General features: G+C 41.3%; 3 protein-coding genes across 7 annotated transcripts in view; 1 reads left to right on the plus strand and 2 right to left on the minus strand.

Moving 5' to 3' along the window:
- Positions 1 to 219: 219 nt before the first annotated feature.
- LOC121908521 (intracisternal A particle-promoted polypeptide) lies at positions 220 to 5,301 on the minus strand. The gene is made up of 10 exons (XM_042428598.1): positions 5,063 to 5,301; positions 4,283 to 4,667; positions 3,944 to 4,155; positions 3,578 to 3,797; positions 3,305 to 3,460; positions 2,890 to 3,057; positions 2,653 to 2,790; positions 1,999 to 2,121; positions 1,556 to 1,776; positions 220 to 1,443 (listed from the first exon to the last, which is right to left on the minus strand). Exons 2-10 carry the CDS (start codon positions 4,626 to 4,628, stop codon positions 1,219 to 1,221), a joined length of 1,809 nt encoding a protein of 602 aa, XP_042284532.1. The 5' UTR covers positions 4,629 to 4,667; positions 5,063 to 5,301; the 3' UTR covers positions 220 to 1,218.
- A 5,063-nt stretch (positions 5,302 to 10,364) lies between these two features.
- The window catches only part of sgip1b (SH3GL interacting endocytic adaptor 1b), a 45,114-nt gene continuing 32,636 nt past the window's right edge, over positions 10,365 to 22,842 (plus strand). The window contains exons 1-4 of one of the 3 annotated variants that reach the window (XM_042428465.1): positions 10,365 to 10,408; positions 10,883 to 11,021; positions 11,112 to 11,230; positions 11,578 to 11,665. In XM_042428465.1, coding sequence (XP_042284399.1) covers positions 11,644 to 11,665 — 22 coding nt within the window. In that variant the 5' untranslated portion in view covers positions 10,365 to 10,408; positions 10,883 to 11,021; positions 11,112 to 11,230; positions 11,578 to 11,643. The remainder of the gene's footprint in view (positions 10,409 to 10,882; positions 11,022 to 11,111; positions 11,231 to 11,577; positions 11,666 to 22,842) is intronic. The other 2 variants (XM_042428464.1, XM_042428463.1) reach the window with 2 other exon arrangements.
- LOC121908443 (phosphatidylinositol 3-kinase regulatory subunit gamma-like) lies at positions 11,864 to 18,299 on the minus strand. Of its 3 annotated transcripts, none has more exons than XM_042428468.1 (10): positions 17,948 to 18,299; positions 15,499 to 15,610; positions 15,286 to 15,384; positions 14,982 to 15,162; positions 14,691 to 14,807; positions 14,435 to 14,577; positions 14,123 to 14,299; positions 13,937 to 14,011; positions 13,653 to 13,823; positions 11,864 to 13,531 (listed from the first exon to the last, which is right to left on the minus strand). In XM_042428468.1, exons 1-10 carry the CDS (start codon positions 18,000 to 18,002, stop codon positions 13,258 to 13,260), a joined length of 1,404 nt encoding a protein of 467 aa, XP_042284402.1. In that variant the 5' UTR covers positions 18,003 to 18,299; the 3' UTR covers positions 11,864 to 13,257. The 3 variants fall into 3 exon arrangements, with proteins under 3 accessions (XP_042284402.1, XP_042284404.1, XP_042284403.1); XM_042428470.1 differs by lacking the exon at positions 17,948 to 18,299 and adding an exon at positions 17,519 to 17,839; XM_042428469.1 differs by lacking the exon at positions 17,948 to 18,299 and adding an exon at positions 15,745 to 16,197.

A 22,842-nucleotide genomic window follows, 5' to 3' on the forward strand; every position in this document is an offset into this window, starting at 1 on the left:
ACTTTACAGCCACAGTTTTTGGCACAGACTGCAATTATAAAGGTCTAATTTGCCATAATAGACCTAAAACATCTCCATACTGTCACTTGGTACATCAGAGAGGAATTGTAGTTTTGAGAGGAGTAGTGTCATCTCTATTGTAAATGACTTCTTTAAGTTATAACATTTTTCAAATGAAGATGTCATGAAGGTTTATTTAAAACCCAACACACACAAAACTCTTATTATGTGAAGTTTATTAGGTCTGAAAAGCAACAGATAAAAGATGTTATTCCTGTTGTGTAATGTTAATATTGTGTTGTTTGTAAAGGGGCAACAGTACATGATAGGCAATACTGTTACTGTGCAGCAGTTCCACTCAGCTTGTTAACCTGATGTGCCACGATACAAAGACGAAACATTACAACGTTACCGGTACCTAATGTAAACAAGGTAAACGTGCATTGTCCTTCAATAATTGTCTCGTGTGTCTCGACATTAGGAAGCTGAAATGTAAATGAAATGAAGACTCTATTGTGTTCATAGATACAAAAATAATCCAGTGATCACAGCGCTGGTGCGATAACAGTGGTGTGCTGTTTGAGTTCATAATTATTTACAGAAATCACTTACCATGAAACTTGAGACACCAACGAGTGTCATTTGGTTCCATCGTTAAATAGGCTCAAGTGGTTTGATAAATCTTCAAAGTAGCAATGCACACACCTCAAACCTTTCTTTAAATACACTAAAAAAAAAAAAAACTGCTTTCACATCATATCTGAGAATAATGTCAACAGTCCCAACAGGACTCTGACATCTCTCTAGTCCATCGAAATCAGAGTTCCTCTGTTGTGAAAAATGATCCTCATCGCAAGATCACTTTGTCTTCAAATACAAAAGAGAGGAACATAAGTGTCGCCCCTCATTCATGACATTCTTGTAAAATCATTTAGTGAATTGAAAATCGAGAAACAGACGAGTCATCAAACAGTGTAAGCGGAAGCAGTTTTGGCAGTTTTCCAGTTGTGCTCAACTTAAATAACGGATGTCAAATGTGATGGACAATTAAAGAAAAAAAAAAAACATGTCTAATCCATGTATAAATAACGTATATGATAATGTGAACGCCTGCTTGTGACACAGACACGCTCTTGTGTTTCTTAAGGTGCAGCTTTTCATCAGTTCATGCCGTTTTGGGATGATTCACACGTTCACAGTTTTGATTATTCCTGGCAATCAGAGCACGGCCAGCCCGCCGTCACAGCGGCTTGTGATCATATTGCCAATTTCAGTCCAGGTATCCAGGTGAGGGTCGTAGATCTCCACAGAGTCCACCGTCACTGGGGCGGAAAAGTCTCTGCTGGCAGCCCTTCCTCCGACAGCATACAGCAGCCCGTTAACTGCTGACACAGACACCCCGGCGCGGGCAGTCGACATTGGGGCCACCTCCAACCATTTCTCCTATGGAAAGACAAGCAGAGCGATGAGGGGAATGTGAAGACCCAGATATAAACAACAACTGAACAATGTTTACTCAAACATAAACCTCTCCCTCCCTTCTCCTCCACTTTACCTCTTCTGGACAGTACTTCTCCACTGTCTCCAGTGCACCCAGTGCCTCATTCCAGCCGCCCACGGCATAAATACAGTTATTGAGGCAGGCGACGCCCACATAGGCTCGACGTGTAACCATGACGGGGAGGGCGCTCCAGCGGCGAGAGATGGGGTCGTACACCTCGGCTGAACGCAGCTCCATTCCTTCGTCACTGATTCCTCCGATTACATAAATGAACCCTGCAAAGAGACAACGGCGTTTAGTTCAGAGCAATTTCACAGAGATAAACTGTAGTGAACACAAGCAAGAAGGGGGATTCAAATGCATTTACAGTTATATTTAGAATAGTATTTGTTTGGTATATTCACTCTGCTGTAAACGTCTCTGCTTCATCGAAAAGATGATGAAAGTACTTACAAGTTGCACCTGAGAGTATTCATTTAAAAAAATAAGGAACACACCTTGTAGCTCACAGCAGCCAAAGTAATAGCGGGGCACCGCCATGCTGCCGATGACCTCCCACTTGTTCTCCTCTGGGTCGTAGCGTTCCATGGTCTTCCCAATCTCAGAGCCAATCCAACCACCTAAATGAACACAGCGTAACCATGATTTTTTGTCTAATTTTTTAATGTACTACAAGGAATTATTAATTTAATTGTACTGCTTGAGTTACGCAATCCTTGACTTTCTTTATTATTTTATTCTTCTGTTGTTCTTTCAGTTAGATTATGTGTCATATCCTGTAATCCTGATGTAGTTTGTTGCTTTTTGTTGATCTGTCTTCTAAAATGTGAAAACATTTTGCATTTTTCTTTTTTTTTTTTTAGATGTTTGGATTATTTTTACACCTGGACAATATAGTTTCAGTTCACTTACAGTTCAATTTCTAGGTGTAGTTTTAAACAATTTCAAATTGTAAAATATTTTAAGAATCTTATTGCAATGATAACATTGTCCTGCATAGTACTTTGCATCTTTTACCATTTGCTATTGTCATATTTGATTATATCATGAGTAACGTTACTTCTATGTTCTGTTACTGTGCTTAAAACTAAACCACAAGCTTGTACTGTAAGTATTTTGGCAAAACACAGCAATAGTACTGTGGCATTTACCAAGTGCATACAGAGCTCCATGGCAGGGGCAGACGCCAACTCCACAGCGAGGAAAATTCAGAGACGCCACAGCAGCCCACTGCTTGGTCACTGGGTCATATCTCTCTGTGCAGTCAAAAATCATTGAGTCTTTCTCCCCTGAGAAAAGAAAATCGGTGTCAGACTGATAACCATGCAGGTTATTCCATTTTTTAAATTTCACTGGCTTCAAACAGAGCACCATCTCTACTAACTTACCCCCCACCACGTAGATCATGCCCTCCAGTACCGCGACCCCCAACCCACTGCGGGCCTGGTGCAGGGAGGACACGGTGGTCCAGTACTGGTTGAAGGTGTCAAAGCGCTCCACACAGCTCAACGCCCGGCTGTCGCTCCAGCGGCCGCCCTGCAGCCGAGTGTAGCCTCCTGCCATTAGAAAACAAGCAAAAGTCCCACAATTATTGGAGTGTCTAATGTAGCTGAATGGAAGGTATCAAACACACACACGTATTCTGATGTTACATACTGTTTTTCATTTCCTGGCTTTAGCAAGAATTCATTTATTTTGCATTTCCCACACAAATTTTAATTCTGCTGATACCTTCATTTAAGTGTTATCAAAGGTCATCACAGTTCACTCTTATATGCTAAATCAAGAGATGTGAAACTGAACCTATGGCATAGAGGTATTTCCTGGCTTTTCTTCTAGGTCTCATCTTGGCTGGTTGTAGCTGACTGTACATCTTATTTTCTTTGGGGGACTTCGTGACTTCAGTGTATTCCCTCAGCAGAGTCTGCAGTGCCACCCGCAGGCTGAAGTCAGTAATACCTTTGTTGAGAGACAAAATGTCAAAAATGTCAGAATGTCAGAAAACAATATTTTGAATATGCACCTGAAAGTGTGTGGAATATCAAATGAAAATGCAAATTTTCATACTCAGCTCACCTTCTATGTACTTGAACAGTCTCTGTGGGGAAAGTAGAGGGAAGCGGACCGGTTCCAACACCTCAACGATGTGTTTTTTCCGCTTTGCCACATCTTGGAGAACCCAGTCCATGGCTGCGGTGAATACCTGATATTCATCCTCAATTCTCAACTCTTCGCTTCTTAGAAGCCTCACCAGCTGATCCTTCGACAAGCCCCTGAATTCATCGGTAACGCACACCTAAAAGGGAGACAGTTAATAGACACCTTCCCATTCAAACTTTTGACTGGTACTGTACATCTAGCTTCAGTTAAAGAGGGAAACAGAGGACTGACCTAAAGTCTTGGCAGAGAGATGCAATGCAATTGACTTTTATTATTTCATACCTCCAGGAAGTGAACATGGATATAGTTCTCAGTGAACTCCAACATGTCCATGCAGGCGATCTGCTCCAGGAACTGAAAGATGCCCACACAGTTGGATGGGTCCATGTGGCCCTTGAGAAATTCTCCGCAGATAGACACCACCTCATTCAGCTGCAGCATGTCTGCTGCCACCATCAGCTCCTGAACGTTCTCCACGGTCACACTGATGACGCCTGATAGGGAAGGGAACATATTTCCATTCAGAAAACAGTGCACAATCATGCAGATTTTACAGAATGCCATGATGATGATGATGATGATGATGATGATGATGATGATGATATCAGGATCAAAGGCAACCTGTGTATATGAAATCCAGCAGAACCTCAAACACTTCAGTCTCCACTCCGAGGATCTGCACCTCCTCTTTATCTGCCTCCCTCATCCCCCCGGAGAACAGAGCAGAGAAGTAGGGGCTGCTGGCAGCGAGCACCAGCCGGTGGACCCTGAAGACACGGCTGCCCACCCTCAGTCCCACATCACAGAAGTCTTTGCGGAGCCGCATCTTGTTCATCTGGGCCAGGATGAGTCTAGCGTAGCGGTCTGAGGCCAACAGAGCCTGCTCAGACGCCTGCGTTGCCATGGCAGCTGCTGCATCAGCACCACCACAACAACCAGCAGATGTTGACACAGAAGTGGAGGACATGGACCCCAAACCCTCCTCTCTACAGAGCACAAAACAGACCTGAAAGACACATGAGGAGACCACATAACCACCAGAACACACAGAGACACACTCGACTGTTGTGTAACAACAGAAAAATGTGACTTTATAAACAGTGTAATAATAAATAAACGTATAAAAACCGATTTTCTTGGCTGTCACATGGTTAAGCACACTAGAGCATTCATAGGTGATCACTGTCCATCTCACTGTCGCTATATTGGCCATGAAAACACACCTGCCGCCGCCGTTAGCCAGGCATGCTAACCAACAGCTCGCCAGGGTCTCAACAATAAAAATGGTCAACAGAGCTCTGACAATTTTACCGCTCCACCAGACTCTGCTCACTGAGAATTATAGACATGTATGTTTTTTTTAAAAAGTCACATTTCTGTGTGTTCTTTGCCGCTACTTACCCATAAGTTTACTGATGAGGATGCGGGCAACTTCCGCCGCCCTGCAGGCTGTCAATCCCGTCAAGTCCTCTGCTCTGGATCGACTGCACTGGTCTGGCAGTTGAATCCTTCAATCGTCAGTCATAACTAATCAATCCCCGACCATCTTTTTTTGTCAGTTTGTTGTCGCTCTTGGGAGAGGAAACTTTACATTTTTTACTTATTTTGTTTGTTTGAATTATGTTTATGCTATTTCTTTCTTAATTTTTCATCTGTATCACCTAGTAATACACAAGTCTTTTATAAAATCGGTTAATTGAATCGGTTATTCTTTTCTTTTTACTGTTTTAATAATTCATACCTGCCTTGTTATTATTACTGTATCAATTCTACTTTTATTTATTATTTATCTGTTAATTTCTCTTGTTTTTATGTCTTTGTAAAGCACTTTGTAACTTGTTTTTGAAAAGTGCCATAACAGCAGGTGGCAGTGTTGACTTTGAAGCAGCAGCTAAACAAATATGGAAGTCCTTGACAACAAGCCACAGAAACCTACCATGTTAAATTATCATAGTATTCTTACACACTGGTAATTTTAGATGTAGCTATCTTTCAATGTGTTGGCTGTCATCTCTTCTACTGCAGACTTGACCGAGCCTGCAACCCAACCGACTCTTAACAGTGGCAGTGGGTTGTCCAGTATGTTGTAATCAGTAGCTTGGTATAAAATTAGTTTAAATATTATGTTGGGAACCTGTTATTACACACACAGGACTCATTAGACCTGTCTGGTCCACTGATTCGAGGTGAAAAAGCTTGTGAATTACAGTCTGACATATCTGGGTTAATAACTGAAACCTCCAGTAAGATTATCTGTCACACACTTGAAATACAAGTCATGTCACATCTGTCACTAGACTTGTATTTCCAGCCATTTTCATTGTGTCAGGCAGAATTAAACAGCCAGCCGTGAGCCAGAGAATATGAGGTGGCACTAGCATTGGCCAAATAAAACTCAAGGGTAGCCGTGCCAACCTGGCTGGCTTTAGCTACGCCCTTGGTTTGGTTGCCCTCTGGTTGCCCTGCATTGTTCAATCTCCAGTGTGTCGTGTTTTCCTAAAGAGCATCTAGCATGGTCATTACTTCAGTGGAACAATTAGCTTATTGGATACAACTTAAATGGACTTTTAGTAAGCCAATATAAAGCTCACCCTCTGAACTGATTGAGCATTGAAAAGACAAATATATGACCTGTCACGTAAATCTTCTTTTCCTCTTTGTTGCGAAATATCTTAGGAATTCGAAAACCTAAAAATATTACTTGTCTGCTCTGAGAGACTACAGTGACTTTGTGAACATGAAAAATATTATTAGTGACCCCCACCCCCCACCCCCTAAAAAGTAAAAAAAGACTTTTAGCTCAGGTTTTCATCAATAAACTTGAACTTACTCAACAGTGTTTTAACCTATGATTTCTGCCATCTATTTTAATTTCACCCCATAAATGAAACAGCTTTGTCTTGGCAACATGTTCATTCAGAAAACCGAAAACCATGAAAGTCTTGAAGATAAATGTCTTCTTAATCTTCAAATAAGCCCCCCCCCCCCCCGATAGTGGCACTATTTCCACCACAAGACAGACATACAGTATGCTTTAATCACATTATTTTTAGCAGTCGTGAGGCGATCAGTGCTGCTTTGCAATTCAAGAGCCTCATTGGTGTTTCATTGACGTGTGACAACAGCCTCCATTCATTCAACAGATGATACATGCTGCAGAGGGACACGCTTGTTTTCTACAAGTCCAACGTGTTAATGGACCCATCAGAACTTGGTTTGAATAACTGATAGACATTTCATTCAGAAGTTCAGATTCTTGATTTTTCTATTGTTCATTGCTACTGTCCTCAATTGACAGAAAACAGGCCTCTTCCAAAAATAATGAATTAACCTAATGACTGAATTTTCATGCATTATTGCTTTTGTCAAGGCTTTATGTGTTTCATTTGTAATATGAAAGTGCTTTTTTTTCTTTGTCTTTTGTTCTTTATGCTGCTGCCTGGGCAGGTGTCTCTTGTAAAACAGGTTTTAATACGTAGGTGAGGTGAGGTAAAATGAATTTGAATGCACTGACACTGAAACTTCTTTTGGTGAAAATTACTCTGTTACATTGTGATTATGATGTTTTTTTGTCAGGCATGGATGAAGTTTCTCTTTTTTTCTCCTACAGGCAATGATTTTTGCTTGTCATGAAAATGATGATGATTTTCAACGATCATCCTCTGTCCCCCGTTGTGATGATGGTAAAGAGCATTCGACTTGCTCCCAGAATCCGTCTTGAAAAGAACAAAATAGTGTGAGGGTCATCCTATGGAAAGTGGTCACCATAATTACCATTCTCTTTAAAGTGCAGAGTATGCCTGGCTTTTTCATTAGGGATCTGTCCTCTGGCTAGACTTTGCTTCTACCAGGAAAGAAAAACATCATGAGATGAAACCGACAGCTTAAGGGTTCTTATGGGAGTAGATATTAGAGTTTATTGAGTATTATCATTGGCTTTAAATCATACCAGATAAAGCAAAACAAGTAATTACAGAAATCTGTGGTAAGAATTTTTATTTCCATTATTTCCATAATATTGCCCATAACTTGTATTGTAAAAATCCCTGTTGTGGGATGAGGGTATTTTGTGTTAGTCATACAATTTTCTTCTTATTACAAATACATTACAGTTGTGAATGTTATCTCTTCTACATGTTTGTCCTGATATTGCCAGACAAGGCTCCTGCCCTCACCTGATAGGACTTGTGAACTGCGTAACCCTTGTGATCACCTGAAAGAACGTGTGAACTGCGTAACCCTTGTCCTCACCTGCAACAACTTGTGAACTGCATAACCTTTCCCTATCTTGGCTAGAGTTCACCACCTACAGTGTACATATACTTCCAGACCAAGCTGGTTTCTGATTTTCACTCTGCAGCTTCTCTGCTATCTGCACTGGAGTCAGTATCCGTCAGTCCTGTTCCACATTGGTTTGCTGGCTGTGTGCCTGCAGACTAGTTCTTTTATTTTAATCTATTTGAGAGCTGAACTCCTGCAATGAGATTGTCCTGAGAGCTTGAGGAATGCTGAGGTCCTTCATTTATTACAGCTGAAACCATTAGTGAGGATTTTTTTCCTTGAGAAAGAGAAATGCATTGTAATACGGCATGTCACAGGTTGTGCCAGAAGCAAATCTGCAAAATTTTTGGACATTTACCAAAAAGGAAAGTTATTTTTAGAGTTTTGTCAGTGTCCTGCTCTACCTGTTCCAGGGAGGTGGGATCATCTTCCATCCCCGCCTAAGCTGGTATCTGCAAATCTGATTTGGTTGTGGATCTGGATTGGCATCTCTCCTGAATGGTTTGTCAGCAAGCAGTGGTATGTTATCCCCTATAAGAGTTGACTCAGCGTCACCTCTCATCTCTGTGTGATCTGAACCCCTTATAACTGTCACCAGAGGTCACTGAGACCACCAATAAAAGATCATTTTAGACTCTGAAGCTACTTGCATGAAGTGATGACACAGTACATTTTTTTATACAACAGCAAGGAATCCTGTCATTAACATTTGTTTTGTAAAATTTCTGCTGTTTCGCTTTTATCCTAGTCAACTTAAAGTAAAGGTTAAAGGTGCAATTCATATTGTGATTGGACTGTGAACTGGACCTTAAAGGACAGGTTCACAGTTTTTCAAGTCTGTCTTAAAACAACAGTGCCCAAATGAACATTGAAGTAGGTTTTTCTGCCATTATCATTCCTCCTGATCATAATGGCTGTTAGAAGATCCCTTCATGATGCATTTTCAATATAAATGATGACAGTCCCACTTATGTGCAAAAATGTATTGAAAAGTTTATCTTAAGTTAATTTGAAGCTTCAGACATCCAAATGAGTCAAATCAATTAAACATCTTTCAACATTAGAGTGTTTTTAGTGTAAAAGTCATTTTTTTTTGTTACTATACTTCCACCACAGCTCAACAGGGAAACACTGTCTGAGGAAACATAAAGAGGGAATTTGATGCTAAAAAAGACTGTAAATGTGGCAGATATCCACTTTATATGACTAACTCGGACTGCTGAAGCCTCATGTAAGCTTCACATCAACTTTTAAATGCACTTTTGCAAAAAAATAACTGTGTGGACACACTGTGGGTTTTGGCTTCTATCACTTAGATTAAAAGGGGATCTTTTAATAGCCAGTATGAACAGGAGGAATGATTACAGTGAGGGAAATCTCTTTCAGTGTCATATGGACACCTGACTGTTGTTTTAAGACTGTCTTGAAAAATTGTGAACCGGTCCTTAAAGGATTAACGATCTAATGTAATTCTATTTTTTGTTTTTATAGTCCAATTAAGCAAAATACCTGGCAGGACTGAAATGAGGACATATGGCTTAACAATTTTGAAACATTTTAAGTTTAGCTTTACATTTTCCTTTACATTTTGAAGAATATGTACAGTATAGCAATTTACTATAGTATTCAATATCTTGTCTACTGTACATTGGGCCCTAAAGTAATCAAACATTTTGTTATTTTGGCTATTCTTAAGATATTCAAAGAAAAGAGGAGCCTGAAGAAAGATAAAGAACAGTGTACAAACTTGTGCAACATTTCTAAAACTTGTTTGATGTAAGCATCATTTACCATAATTCCTCCAGGCTCGGAAACTATTTTCCAGCCTAATTTTCCAGTTTTTCCATAGCCTCAAGAACTCAGCGGGTGATCAACATATGAATCTAAATTCTACACTAAATAGATAAAATCATACATGTGTGCATGTACAGACAGATACATGCAGAATACGCTGTTAAGTTTTTAAAATGTGGAGCTTTTACTGAGCATTGAGAGTCAAAGTGGGGCTGGTATGTTTAATGCTTCAGTCCATAACCTACATGCTGCTTGGCAGGCAACAGGATCTCTTGCCTTCAGCCTATAAGCCAGCTATAATGTGAGCTAGTAAAAAAAAAAAGAAGAGGAAAAAAAAATCCTTCTCTTATCGATTCTGCCTCCAACATAGCAACTGGCCGCTGATTGGCTGACACTCGGCATGTTCCCGGCCTCCCATTGGCTGGTCGGCCAGCGTGAAAACGGTGGAATCGGACGGAGACAGAGGGGAGGAGAGACGCGATTGGTTGTGGCCAAACTGAAGGCGAAAACCTCTTTTCCTGAAAGCCTGCGAGACAGTTGATGGTGTGTGTGTGTGTGTGTGTGTGTGTGTGTGTGTGTGTGTGTGTGTGTGTGTGTGTGTGTGTGTGTGTGTGTGTGTGTGTGTGTGTGTGTGTGTGTGTGTGTGTGTGTGTTTTAGGCGTGACTCCAAAGGTAATTCGTCCTCCTCCTCCCCCAGCCAGGAATTATTTAAATTGAGAACTATAAAGGAAAATTACTATGAATTTAAACGAAAGAGTTGTATTACTGAGGTGTGCTGACAAGGAAGGAGAAAGAGGGAGGAAAGTGGAGGAGGCTTGTGCATGTATTTTTAAGAGGAAAAAGATGTGGGGGCTGGGTTTTTTACATAGATTAAACTCAGCTTCAGGGAGCTAAGGAAAATAGGACTGAGCAGAGTAAGCTAAACTGCTGTGAAGGCAAATAGCTTTGGGATGTAGCCAGGCAGCAGAGTGTGTTTCAGGCTAAAGGAAATGTAGCAAAAAGGCCAAACTTGACCTTCTCAGCCTTCTTTTTTCCCACACTATCCTTTACAGGAGTTGAATATGTGCACTTTTTGAGTCCTATTCTTTCTTGTCCTCTTCTGTCTAACGTTACCCCACATACTTTCTCTACCCACTCTCTCCCTAGTCTTTCGGACACACTGGCAGCCTGAGGGTGACTCAGCGCTGGTACAGTCTGTCCTATCTTATCTACCTCCCCTTGCATCTGGTCCATCCTAGCAGAGCATGCAGGCCGGCCTGTCCACCAGCTCTCTATGCTGACACAGGTAAGAGGGAAGTAATCCGTGGCCTGGAACTGAGGCTATCCCCAGGTACATCCCTGCCCTCTGCACCTCATTAATCCCTACCTAACACAGACCTGCTGTGATGGTTGAAAGGAGGCCACCTGCTGTTCTAGTCACGGAGGACCAATGGTGGTGTCATCCAGGGTCATCATCACCATCATCATCATCATGAGTGGCCACTATATCCCAAGGTTCACACACAAGAGCTTCTTTGTAGACGGTGCTAAAAGTTTAGCTTGGAAAATTTGGAAGACATGATTTTTTATTGTCAGATAACGATGGTGTTTGACAGTGTGGTGAAGTTTGGGAGACAAAACTAAAACTGCTCTCAAACTAGTTGGTACTAAATGTTTACAGTCGAGCTGCATTCCTTTCAAAGGGGCTTTTTTTTGCTGTCCCAAAAAAAATTGGGTTTCAAAATATTGCATGTTCCTCATGAAATGGATTTTTTTCTAGTGACTCAGACTGAACAAGGAAAGGGCCTGCACATATCCTGCCATTGTCTTTATCGCTTCCTTTCTCTTCCATCTGTCCACAGTGTGTCCTCCAGTGCCCTCACTGCCTCCTGTGTCTGCTGACCCAAGGATAAGCTCATTGGACTACAATGGCTACACTAGAGACAGACGGTAAATTGTAGATAACTAGTTGTCTCACTTCTATGCTTTGTATTTGGTCATATTCCTACTTATTTCATGAAAATTTAAACATCATTTAACCTAGTAAAACATGACAAAAAATAACTTCTTACATGGCCACTACATGAGAAAAAGTGTTAACTATGCACAGTATCAGCAATGGACTCAGAAGAAAAGCAATGGATTACGTAAGCTGACAAAACCCTCATCAGTTTATTGTCTTTTAGCAAGAAAAAGGTCTCTCACATTGCTTAGCTTCACCCGAGGAGTCTCCTCAATCCCCCAGTGGAGTTTTTTTTTAATACAAGAGGCTAAATCACCCTCCTTCCATGAACCAACCTCGGAAATACATTTTACAGTTTCTCTGTACAGAGTATCTATTGTCCTCAAACTTGAAAAATGTGCCAAGTTCAACATGGATTCCTTTCCTCTTAAGCTATGTAGGCTGCATGTCATGAAAAACATTCATAGCTCGAGCAATGCCACAGTTCAAGTAATGGAGGCAGGATACTTCCGGACCTCTGGCAGTTCACACAAACATAGGAGGCCACATCATACCAACACCACCAAAGAGAGTGCATTTTTGTGGCAAATGTCAACCTCTCATAACAGCATCGCCTTCACCACCATCATCATCATCATACATTGCAACAATAGAAATACTGTTGGATTGCACTTTCTTCAAGCTTTCATCTTGTGGCATGTTTATAGAAAAAATATATATAGAATACAAAAAGCTTATACTTCTTTGAGTAACAGAATATAACATACAGTACTTCAGATTATGTTTTGATCAGCACATCAGCAGGTGTACATAAATTGCCCTCCCCTTGCCCAAATGCATTTACTGGACTAAACAGGGATGTGTTTTTGCTCACAATTAAGTGCTTTGGTCAATGGGTATAACATTGAGTATGCTATTACAATGGTATTCTACAGGATGTTAATGCTACATAATATCCACTGTATATGAATGTCTGTTAAGAAAGGGGAAAATTGTCAAGATGCACCACGACTTTTCACATATTCACACGTGGCATTTACCCAAAAATGGTTTGGTTCACCAAACCAATATGCGGAAACAGCCTGTTTACAGCACCATTTTTCCCCTCACAAATGCACTAAGTAACCCAATATACTATATGTAACCCATTGGTCAAATTCTCAGAACTGAATACTTTTTAACTAGGGAAAATGGACATCTCTGGTAACACCAACTCCGGTTGTAAAAGTCAAACGAAGATGCAGCACCTGACGTCAGTGAGCAATTTTGTGGTTGTCAACATCCCTACCAAAAAAGGTGTCCATTAAACAAACGGCAATAAATGAAGTACAAAACATTTTTTTTGAAAGCTTAAACAGTCTCTTTGAAAACAAACAAAAAAAACAACCCCCCCCCCCCCTTCCCAAAGTTCAAGCTGACATTCAAGTTACGGTCCCACTTCAATCTGTGAAATCCCATTCACAAACACCGATGGAATCACTGTAGTGCAAAACTTTACACAATGCACCTCGATGCAGTCGTTCTCGCAGGATACAGTAAACATGTCCTTTTGTCTCTCTCTCTCTCTCTCTCCGTTCGATTACATTTCAGGAGCGGCAGGCGGGAGCCCCGTTGTGTGTTTAGGAGTCTGTAAGAGTTTGTGTTCCTCTGCGTGTTGCGAAGGTGTGGCTGGGGCTTTGGCGTGTACTGGATGTGACAGCCGAACATCCAGGGCGTCATTGTGTTGCAACAAGGAGTGCAGGCGATAGTGCAGGACAAGGTCTTTCAGTGAGCAGTGGACGTCGTAGGGCTCGGCAAAGCCGTACCCGTGTGGTGTGTTGTAGATCATGCAATGCTTCACTTCTTCATTCACACTGAAACAAATCAAAAAAAAGAAAAGCCGTTAATGAGTGTCAGACGAGCACACTGTGTGTAATATTAATTTCAAAATTGATCCATTCTCCAGATTTTTGCTTTCTGAAATGTTGTACTCACACAACAGAGCAGGCGTAGCATCCTTGTTTGCTGCTCTCGCGGATCAGGAAGGTTCCAGGAGCTTTACCTTGAAGCATCTCCTCAGCCTGCGTCCTGCTCAGCTCACCAACAAACCAACTCGTCTCATCTTGATGTGGCAAATTTTTCTCATCTCCCTTCAACACATAGGTGCTGGAAAAATAAGAGTGACAATGTAACATCTCTGTAATAATTCTGTATTTCTTTTACATGCATTGAGTTGTATTACTAAATGTAGTTTCTTGAAGGAATGAGTTAAAACTTACTCGTCAAGGCTGTCGCTCAGTATCCCCAGCCAGTCGTTTATGCGTTTCTGCCGTACGCCTTTGTGATTAAGCCAGCTGCAAGGAAGAAAGGTGCAAAAAAGGTTTAATTTTAAGCATTAAATAATCATAGAGCCTTTTATGGTGATTTACCACGAATATCACAAACAGGATTCTGATGCAACTCACTTGAGGTACTGGTCTCTGATGTTGCGTAGCTCGATGAGGTCAGGCCGCAAGCTGTTCATCTTCCGGTCTGTCTCTCTGTAGTCCTCCACCTGGGTTCTTAAGTCTTCCTCCAGATGGATTTTGCTGTCATAGATCTCCCCGAGACGGCACTTCAGCTTCTCGTAATTTATCAGAAAGCTAAAGAGGGAAGGTCATAGGTCTGAATAGGGTTTTTGAGATGTGAGCTGCATCAATATGCATCCAAATCAAACTACATTTGGCATGTAATTCACCTAACAGGGACATTTTTTGAACCATGACGTAATGAAGTACCTCTCCAGATCTTTGTCGGCTCCCTCGGACTGATTGTTCCTCTCGAACTCCTCCCCGTAACGCTCCTGTTCACGACACTGCTCCTCAAAGATCAGCATTGTCTCATTAAAGGCCTCGATTGCTGTTCGCTTCATCTGGATTTCCTGCATTACAAAGAACATGTCAAATTAGAAATGACTCAGGAGACTGTCAAATGCAAATTCTACTCTTCAGAACAGAATTGATATTTTGCTTTTAGCACAAATTTAGTTTTTACCTGTGAGGTCTTTGTGAAGGTTTCATAAAGACGATCAAACTCCTTCGATTTCTCTTGATACTGACAGTGAACTTCCTTGAGCTTTCTTCCAGCAACATCGACATTGTCCTCTTTCACCTGATGTCAAAAAAAAAACACTTTATCAAACATGTACAACACTGATCTCAGTTGTCTTTTCCTCCTCATTTACCAAAATCTCTACCATCATCTTCACTCAAACATATTTGCAGTGTCTGACTGCTGACCAACATTCATATAATAGTACATATAATAGTACTGGTGCTCACTAACCTGCTGGGAGCGGGACACAGGATGGGTGAGCATCAGGTCCAGTGTGGCGTTGTATTCCACCAATGGATGGTGCTGATAGTGCCAAATGAGCTCCACCACTGAAGTAAACGTGAGGGGGTCCGAGAAGCCGTACTTCCCATCACGGTGGTAAATCTTGATCAGCTTGTTGTGTCCGTCTTTCCTGAGAGGGTGAAATAGCAAAGCATGAAAATTAGATTATCAAGCTTAAAAAAATAAAACTCCACTGATGACGTTTGGACTTGTGCTCTGACTGGTGTGTTTGCAGTCTTTTACTTCTGCTTACCTTAACGTCAGCGTAAAGTCTCCTTGCAGCTTTGTGGATGCGTCACGCACCAGAAAGGAGCCATCAGGTGTGTCTCGGAGCTTCTCGTTTACCTCATCCCTGAGGGGAAATCGGTTAACAGTTAACGTATCAAACATGCCATAGATGTCAAACAATGAAACAGCACATTTCTCAGCGGTGAGATTCAGGACTGGGAATGTTGCAATACTGTACCTGGTTATGTCTCCCCAATACCACTCAGCGTCCTGTAGCGAATACGCAGGTGGTGAAAGGCCGTTGTTGTTCATGGTGGAAGACGCTGGCTTTGTTGACCTGGGAGGGAGAGCTGTGAGCCAAAGAGAGATAACAAAACAAAACAAAAAAAGATCAAAATGACAGTTTCTTAGAAAGAGATCTACTGAAAATTGTACGGCATTGATCTGTTGTGAAATGTCTCAAGCAAAGTACTGTAAACATGACCTCTTAAATGTTATGACCATTGCAATCGAGGAAGTGTGTGTGTGTGTTACGGGTATCAGTGTTCTCTATATATACCCCACACCCCACAACACACACACACACTCTCTTTGTCACACCCTTGCTTGATGGAGCCTGTCATGATCTGAGGACAAGCCCAGGCATGTTTCCAAGAGATATCACTTGCCAAATCATTATCCAGATCTTAAGTGTGGTCAGCACTGAAAAAGGAAATGTTGCACTTAGTCCTAATTTTTTTTAGGAAGATCAATCAACAACTATTGAATGTGTTTTCTTTTATTATTCCAGATATTCTCATTATTAGGCGTTCAATTGCCTGCAACTCCTGCAAAGTATATTCAAAGTCTAATTTTCAAACTTTGCAGCCGCTTTTCACACTTTCCTGAATTGTATGAGAAGTATTAAATACAGGCTGCAACTAACGATTATTTTCATTATTGTTTAGTCTGCTGATTATTTTCTAATCAATCGTTTGGTCTGTAAAACATCTGAAAACAATGAAACATAACAGTATCCTAGAGGTGATGTCATCAAATGTCTTGTTTTTTTCGAAAAGAAGCCAAAACTCAAAAATATTCCATTTTAAGACCAAGCAGAAAATTATTACAAAACCATCAAATGTTTGGAGTTTTTGCTTGAAAAAAAACCCATTAATTTATTATCAAATCAGTTGTAGATTAATTTAATTTAATTGACTAGTTGATTAATTGTTGCAGCTCTATATTAAACAGACCAAAACTGATATTTTTAGCCTCTTGAACTACTCCTCACATGTTATAATTATTGCACTCTTACAGATCTTCAGAAGTTTTCCATCAACCTTAAGGGGGGAAAAAAGAGAGTCTAAGCGTTTTCCTAAAAATGAAAAAGGAGGGCAAACCGCATCAAGAGGAGGTGAAGGGCGATATATTTCACTGCAGGACAAAAGTGCCTTTCATGAGGCAGTTAGGGAGAATACAAGAGCACCCTCAGAGAGGAGAAAATGTGGGTTTCTCCCACCATCCGCTCTCCTCTTTTTCTGACCTTAAAATAAACAAAAGGCAGGTGCAGCAGCACAGTGGCAGGCACAAAAACGAAAAGCTGCGGCTCCTCAACCCAGCAAAATTAAATCTGCACACCTTCCCCCCTTTTTTTCCTGTCGGCTGCCAAGAAACTCAACTGCCTTCCAAAAGCCACATACCAGTACAGACAAGAGCCACGTAATTTAAGTATGAAATAATAAAATCAGCCACGCTGTAGCCTGGATCTGCATAGTGTCAGATCCAGAAAACACAACAATAGTGAATAAAATATAGTAGGTCTTGATAATCACTAAAACATTCCTACAATAATACATCTTAAAGGAACAATACAAGGAGTCTATATTGTTCCTATATTCATTTAAAGTTCATACTGTAATGTATTTTATCAACTGTCGTTAGTAAAAGCCTTCAAATAATAAATAATATGAATGAAAATAGCGATGGTGCAATTTTAATGTGCTAAAGTCAACTTAATTTAGCTAGGTGTAGGATAACAGGGCTGAAATACCCAAATAAAAGTGTCACACTGTTAGAACAATGTAATAACGCGGCGGTCAAGTGACAAATGTAAATAAAAAATGAAGTGTTCGTGAGTTGGCGGAGTTAAGTCATGAGACGAGCTGTCTAGCCTGCTTGCCTCTAGCCTACTTTCAGAGCTAGCAGCACACAGATGAGCCACGGCTGGCTGCAGAGGAGAACAAAGCGCTCGTTTCATGCGGCGCTCATTAACGCACCCTCTGCTATATTCCCTTCAAAATGCACCCTTCACCGTGCAACATGTCTGTAGCAAATCTTCCCCTGGCATATGAGGAAATGCAAGAAAAAAACCCCCGCTGTGCATTTCTGTCTAAGTTTGTCATATGTGCTGGGACAAAAGAAAAGAGGCAAGCCACTGCGCCTGGTCCACAGAAAAGGTATTACGTAATTGGCAAGTGAATTGCGCTATGCATGCCTGGGCAATGCCACTGGGGGAGCGCAGCGCAGCACCCAGGACCTGGCCATTATAACGTTTCACTGCCACCTGCACAGCATTTGTCAGATGTCAGCTTCATTATAGTCATTATATAAGATGACGCCAGCAAAAGGTTAAAGCAGAAAAATGCAGAAAACGTCTTTCTGACCCCCCGCAGACGAGACAATGGCTGCCTTTAACCCTAACTTACCTGGAGGTGCTTGATCCATTTCGATATAGAATAAACCTTCGGGAGGATAAACCATTCCTGTTTCAGAAGAGTAGTCCAGGTTGCTGTTGTTGTCTTTGCACGAAATAGGAAAGGAGGAAAAAAAGCACGTTTCTTTTGCCGCAAGTGGAACCTCAATGCAGACGCCACGTCCTACATAGATTTAGACAAAAAGAAAAATCCTTCGATTGTGATTCCAGGAAACATCCCAAAGTCCAAATGTGCCCTCTTAACATAGCCTGTCTAACTCTGGGTTTTTTTTCAGACGTATAGATTGTCAGTCCATGCCTTCTTGCTGTGCGGTGGAGCTCTACTTTACTTCATCTCGGAAGTGGAGCGACTTTAAAGGGCCGATCGTAACATCATCTTGGCACGGTCCAACCTGCCAGCACAGTAGGGGATTTCTTTACCTTGCCAGCTTCACGGTTACGCAAAACACGCCTTGTTAAGTTCATATTTAATAATTAGACAGAAACAACTTATTCAAGTAGACTCTGCAAAATAATTTGTTATTTGGTGTATTTCTGTTTGCAGATACGTTGTCTATGCCATATCATTTCCCCCCTAAATTGGAATGGTACGTTCCAGACCGATTCATTCAACTCTTGCACGACACTGTAGCTGAAAAATTCCTTGCAGGCCATGAATGAAAAAGAAAAACCTAGTCTATTAGCTTGAATCATTAAATGTACATGATGTCTTTTATACCTTTTTTTTGTTTAATAATTTAAACAACTAGGGGTTAAATAATTTTCTGCCATGTTAGGTGTCTGCCTAAATTACTGTTGAATGAATAGAGTTGCAATAAAATGACATCATACTATAGGCTTTATGATAATTCAACAGCTTTTTGGCATCCAGAAAGCACCAGGCTAAACTCTTTTGTCTGGGAGGCGATGGCGTCACCTGCCTAGTTGGCAAGTGTGTATTATATTCTTGTCGAGCTTGTCAAACACGTTCAGCAGCAAAAATGGCATCTTGAGTGTCGCCACTCGTAATTATTGCTGCTCTCAGATGACCCTGTTGAAGACACGATAGGTAATAGCAGATATGTTACCAACTGTACAATGGGTTGAAAATGAATGTTGGGCAGAAAGAATAATTTTATGATGAGACACTGTGGTGTTTTAATCTTCATATGCTATAAATGGCCAGAGTGTTAGCATTACTGTCCCCTCATGTGTTCATGTCGGATGAATACATGCATTGTTGTTCGTTCATGACACAGGATGATTTTGTGCTGTAAATTTAAACAATCAGGGCCTCTTCCACCAGCTGACGTTAGTGGCTGCAGGGAGAGTGGAACAAGGCCTGCATGGTCAGAGGTCTGTCTCTGTTGGTGTCCAGGCGTTTATGGCCGGTCCCCTTTTGACCCAAGGACAGAGAGTCAGGGAGGTAATTGCCTCCAGCATTCCTTTTTCCCATCAGTAAGATGATTCTTTCCTGTGTCCACTCAGTACCCATGAAACGTCCTAAACTAACTGCCACGATGGAGCATATTATGGCAAGAGTGCACAACCATGCCTTGCAGACACACATGGATTCCCGGGTAGTTCAGACAAACACATGCACGGTTGATTAACATTATGGGGAGAGGATCTGTGCATCATTTGCATCTTGTGAAATACTGACTAACTTGCTGAATGGTATTCGTATGGAATGGAATGGAATGTAGGCAGGTTTCTTTTAGGCATCAGATCCACCATTTGACAGGTATGTAATTGTGGGTGTGTCCACAAGTGGAGTGAATGGTTTCACGTGTGTGGGTGCAAATGCAACGCATAAGTGTTTGCTCGTGTGCTATGCATGCGTTCCTACTTAAAGAAGCCTTGAAGCCTGTCACAGCATGTCACTTGGCTGCTACCCAACCTCCCCCTGCCACCCTCCCCCGGTGTCAGCAGAGCACAGAATTTGCCCCCTTAACTTCTGGGTCTGACCTCTGTGACACATTTCTCTACCACCACCGTCTTGAAACACAACAGCATCGCTGGAAAGACTCACACATGTTCTGAGAATTCAACAATTGAGTTTATTGAGAAATGGGACAAATGGACTACTTACAGAACCAATCACAAAGACACCACTAAAACCTTTGTATGAAGTTGTAGCAAAAGTTGTCAATGGCACAACTTATGCTTGCGCTGTAATTACTAAATGAAAAACAATAAAACTTAAGTTTAAAAGAAACACAATGGCATCAGGGCCCTAGATCAGTCAGTGGAGGACAGTCAGGAATAGGCATGATGAGCATGTGTGTCAGGGATATATTGCTCCTACTATCAGTATTAGAAAAATCCCAAATGTTTCGGGTGCGCTATGTGTTTGCGTGCCACATTTGTGCGTGTTGTGGCCAGGGTGAGGGAGAGCCGTCTTGCAGGATAAACCTTTAGGCTCTGCACCCCAGATCTAGGCAGTCCTGATGGGATCAGTGAAGGCTAATCGTAAGATTAACGGGATAGGCTGATACTGCAAGCCTGCCAGCTGCCTGCTAGCTGATGTGACTCATCTTGATATCCACCACCGCAATATGCCACTGGACTGTGGGAGTGCTGGGAAACTCTGCATGAGTTTTATATTAATCGACAGATGTTTCTCTGTGCTAAAAGTAGATAACAGTTAAACTAATTTGATTAGATTTGCATTCTGACATTGATCTGACAAGCAACTTAGAATGACTACAGAATGACCACTATAAGCAGCCAATAGTAAGGAGAGAAGGTGTCAAAAATAAAATAGTTCGGCCATTTTTCTGTGAACATTGCAAGGTCAGGAAAGCAGTGCCAGGAAGAGAAATACAAATAAATAAGAGCTCAGAAGGATGACAAACAGGATTAATTTAGTGTCTTAGGTTATTAGGTCAGTGTGGTGCAGTGTACTGTGTTAACTCCGTGGTGAAATTATGAAAAGAGCATTAATCCCCATATTTAAGAGTGTTAAATGCACACATGATAGGCTTCCTGCTGCCACCAATATTTGACTCTGTGATAATCTCCTGGCTTTTTAGAGTAATGTTTGTTTAGACTTAGTTCACTAACTGTGTCAAGGAACATCCCTCATCAACTGTTTTCATATTTCCTGTGCAGTCGATGTAGGACATGTTTTATCTGGATTTGTTTTGTTTGTTGTCCATCAGAAAAAGACTCAAAGACACAACACAGAGAATCCATGTCAGGGATTAGTTCAGTTGACCAATTTCAGTATCTGTGTCATGGTCTCGCATTGTAGCCCTGGGTGAATTGCACATCTCTCAAATCTTCTGTACTGTAGTGTGCTGCTATTCACGGCCATTGAAGGGATGCATAATGGTCTTGGCAGGGTGTTCGACATTCACCATGGAGAGACTGTGGGGTTTCCCTGATCGGCGGCCAGAACCAGCACACAAAGCATGCAGTAGTCCTGCCAGAGGCAACTCAACTGTGGGCAGAGTGTAGGGCGGCTATGGTCTGGCCCCCAGGACCCTGCCATTGTGGAAATGTGAGTGGGGACAGTGTCTGAACGGCTTGAGTTGGAACAGAAAACTTTGGATGACCAAAACTATGAGCTTCAAATAGCTGGGCCCTGGGAAACATAGCTTGTTCTTTTAAGGAGGTCAAAGAGAAGCCAAAAAGTGGAAAAAAAAACCAGAAAACCAATGTTTGGTGGAGAGAATGTCAAATTGGAGGCTATTGTTACTATAGACATCAGCAAAACTGACATACCGTTTTTCCAAACGCTCATGTGTCAGTATGTCTGACTCTCTGTCTGTCAAGTCTAGCTGTCTCTGTCCTCTGCATCCATCTAACACCCGGTGGTCATACCCACCACTCATCATTTGTCACTCCATCCTGCCAGAGCCTAATCTCACTAACAGAGGTGACAACTGAGGTACTCGTGGCATGCCACCACATAACGTTTACCAGCTGAGTGTATGAGTTATGCAGAGGATGATGATCCTGTGGTATCAGCGGCCTCTGTTTCTCCAGAGGCCTTCCCCACCTCTCTGCTTAAGTGGAATTCCAAATAAAGACCTGACTATAAAGAGCACTAGCAGCATAGATTCATGAGATACTGACAGTTTTTCAGTCTTTATATCATTAAGTATAGATTGAAATAGGCCACAACAAGGGTTGCACCTACCAATTATTTTCATTATTGATTAATCTGTTGATTATGTTTTATGACTTTGTTTAGTTTAAATGTCAAAAATAATAAAAAATGATCACAATTTCCCAGAGCCCAAGGTGGCATCTTTATATTGGTTGTTTTGTCCAACCAACAGTCCATAACCCAATGGTATTCCATTTACAATGACATAAAACAGAAAATAAGCTGTATTTCTGCTTGATAAATGACATAAACAATTAATTTATTATTCAGATAACTCTTTCAATTGACCCGGCGTCTGATTATGTCATGACTTGTCTTATGTAATTGCTGAGTTTTCTAAAAAACAAAGATTGTATTATTTCTAGAACAGTGTGACAAATAGAAAAGTCATGTTACAGTCAGCCCACCTGTACACTGAAATCAGCAGAACTTCTGTGATACATCTTGTGAACTATGACTACGTTTACATGCACACTAATATTCGACTATTATTCCAAATATGACAATATTCCGAATTTGATATGGATCATGTAAAAAGCATATTCCGAATTAGGCCTTATTCCGAATGTAGCATTTTCCGATTAAGACATGTGGAATATGCTGATATTATTCAGGTTTTAGGAGCATTCTTTGGACGTGTATACAGTGTATTCGGAATATGTGTCTCGGTCGGGGTTTTTACTGCAGTTTGAGACACCTCTTTCCTGTTTATGGTCAGCTCTGTGTGTTACCGACTAGTCAACAGTTTGCAAGGCTGAGGAAGAGATGCACTACTTTTAAACATTTTGAAA

The sequence above is a fragment of the Thunnus maccoyii genome, chromosome 12 (assembly GCF_910596095.1).
Source record: "Thunnus maccoyii chromosome 12, fThuMac1.1, whole genome shotgun sequence".
Taxonomy (NCBI): domain Eukaryota; kingdom Metazoa; phylum Chordata; class Actinopteri; order Scombriformes; family Scombridae; genus Thunnus; species Thunnus maccoyii.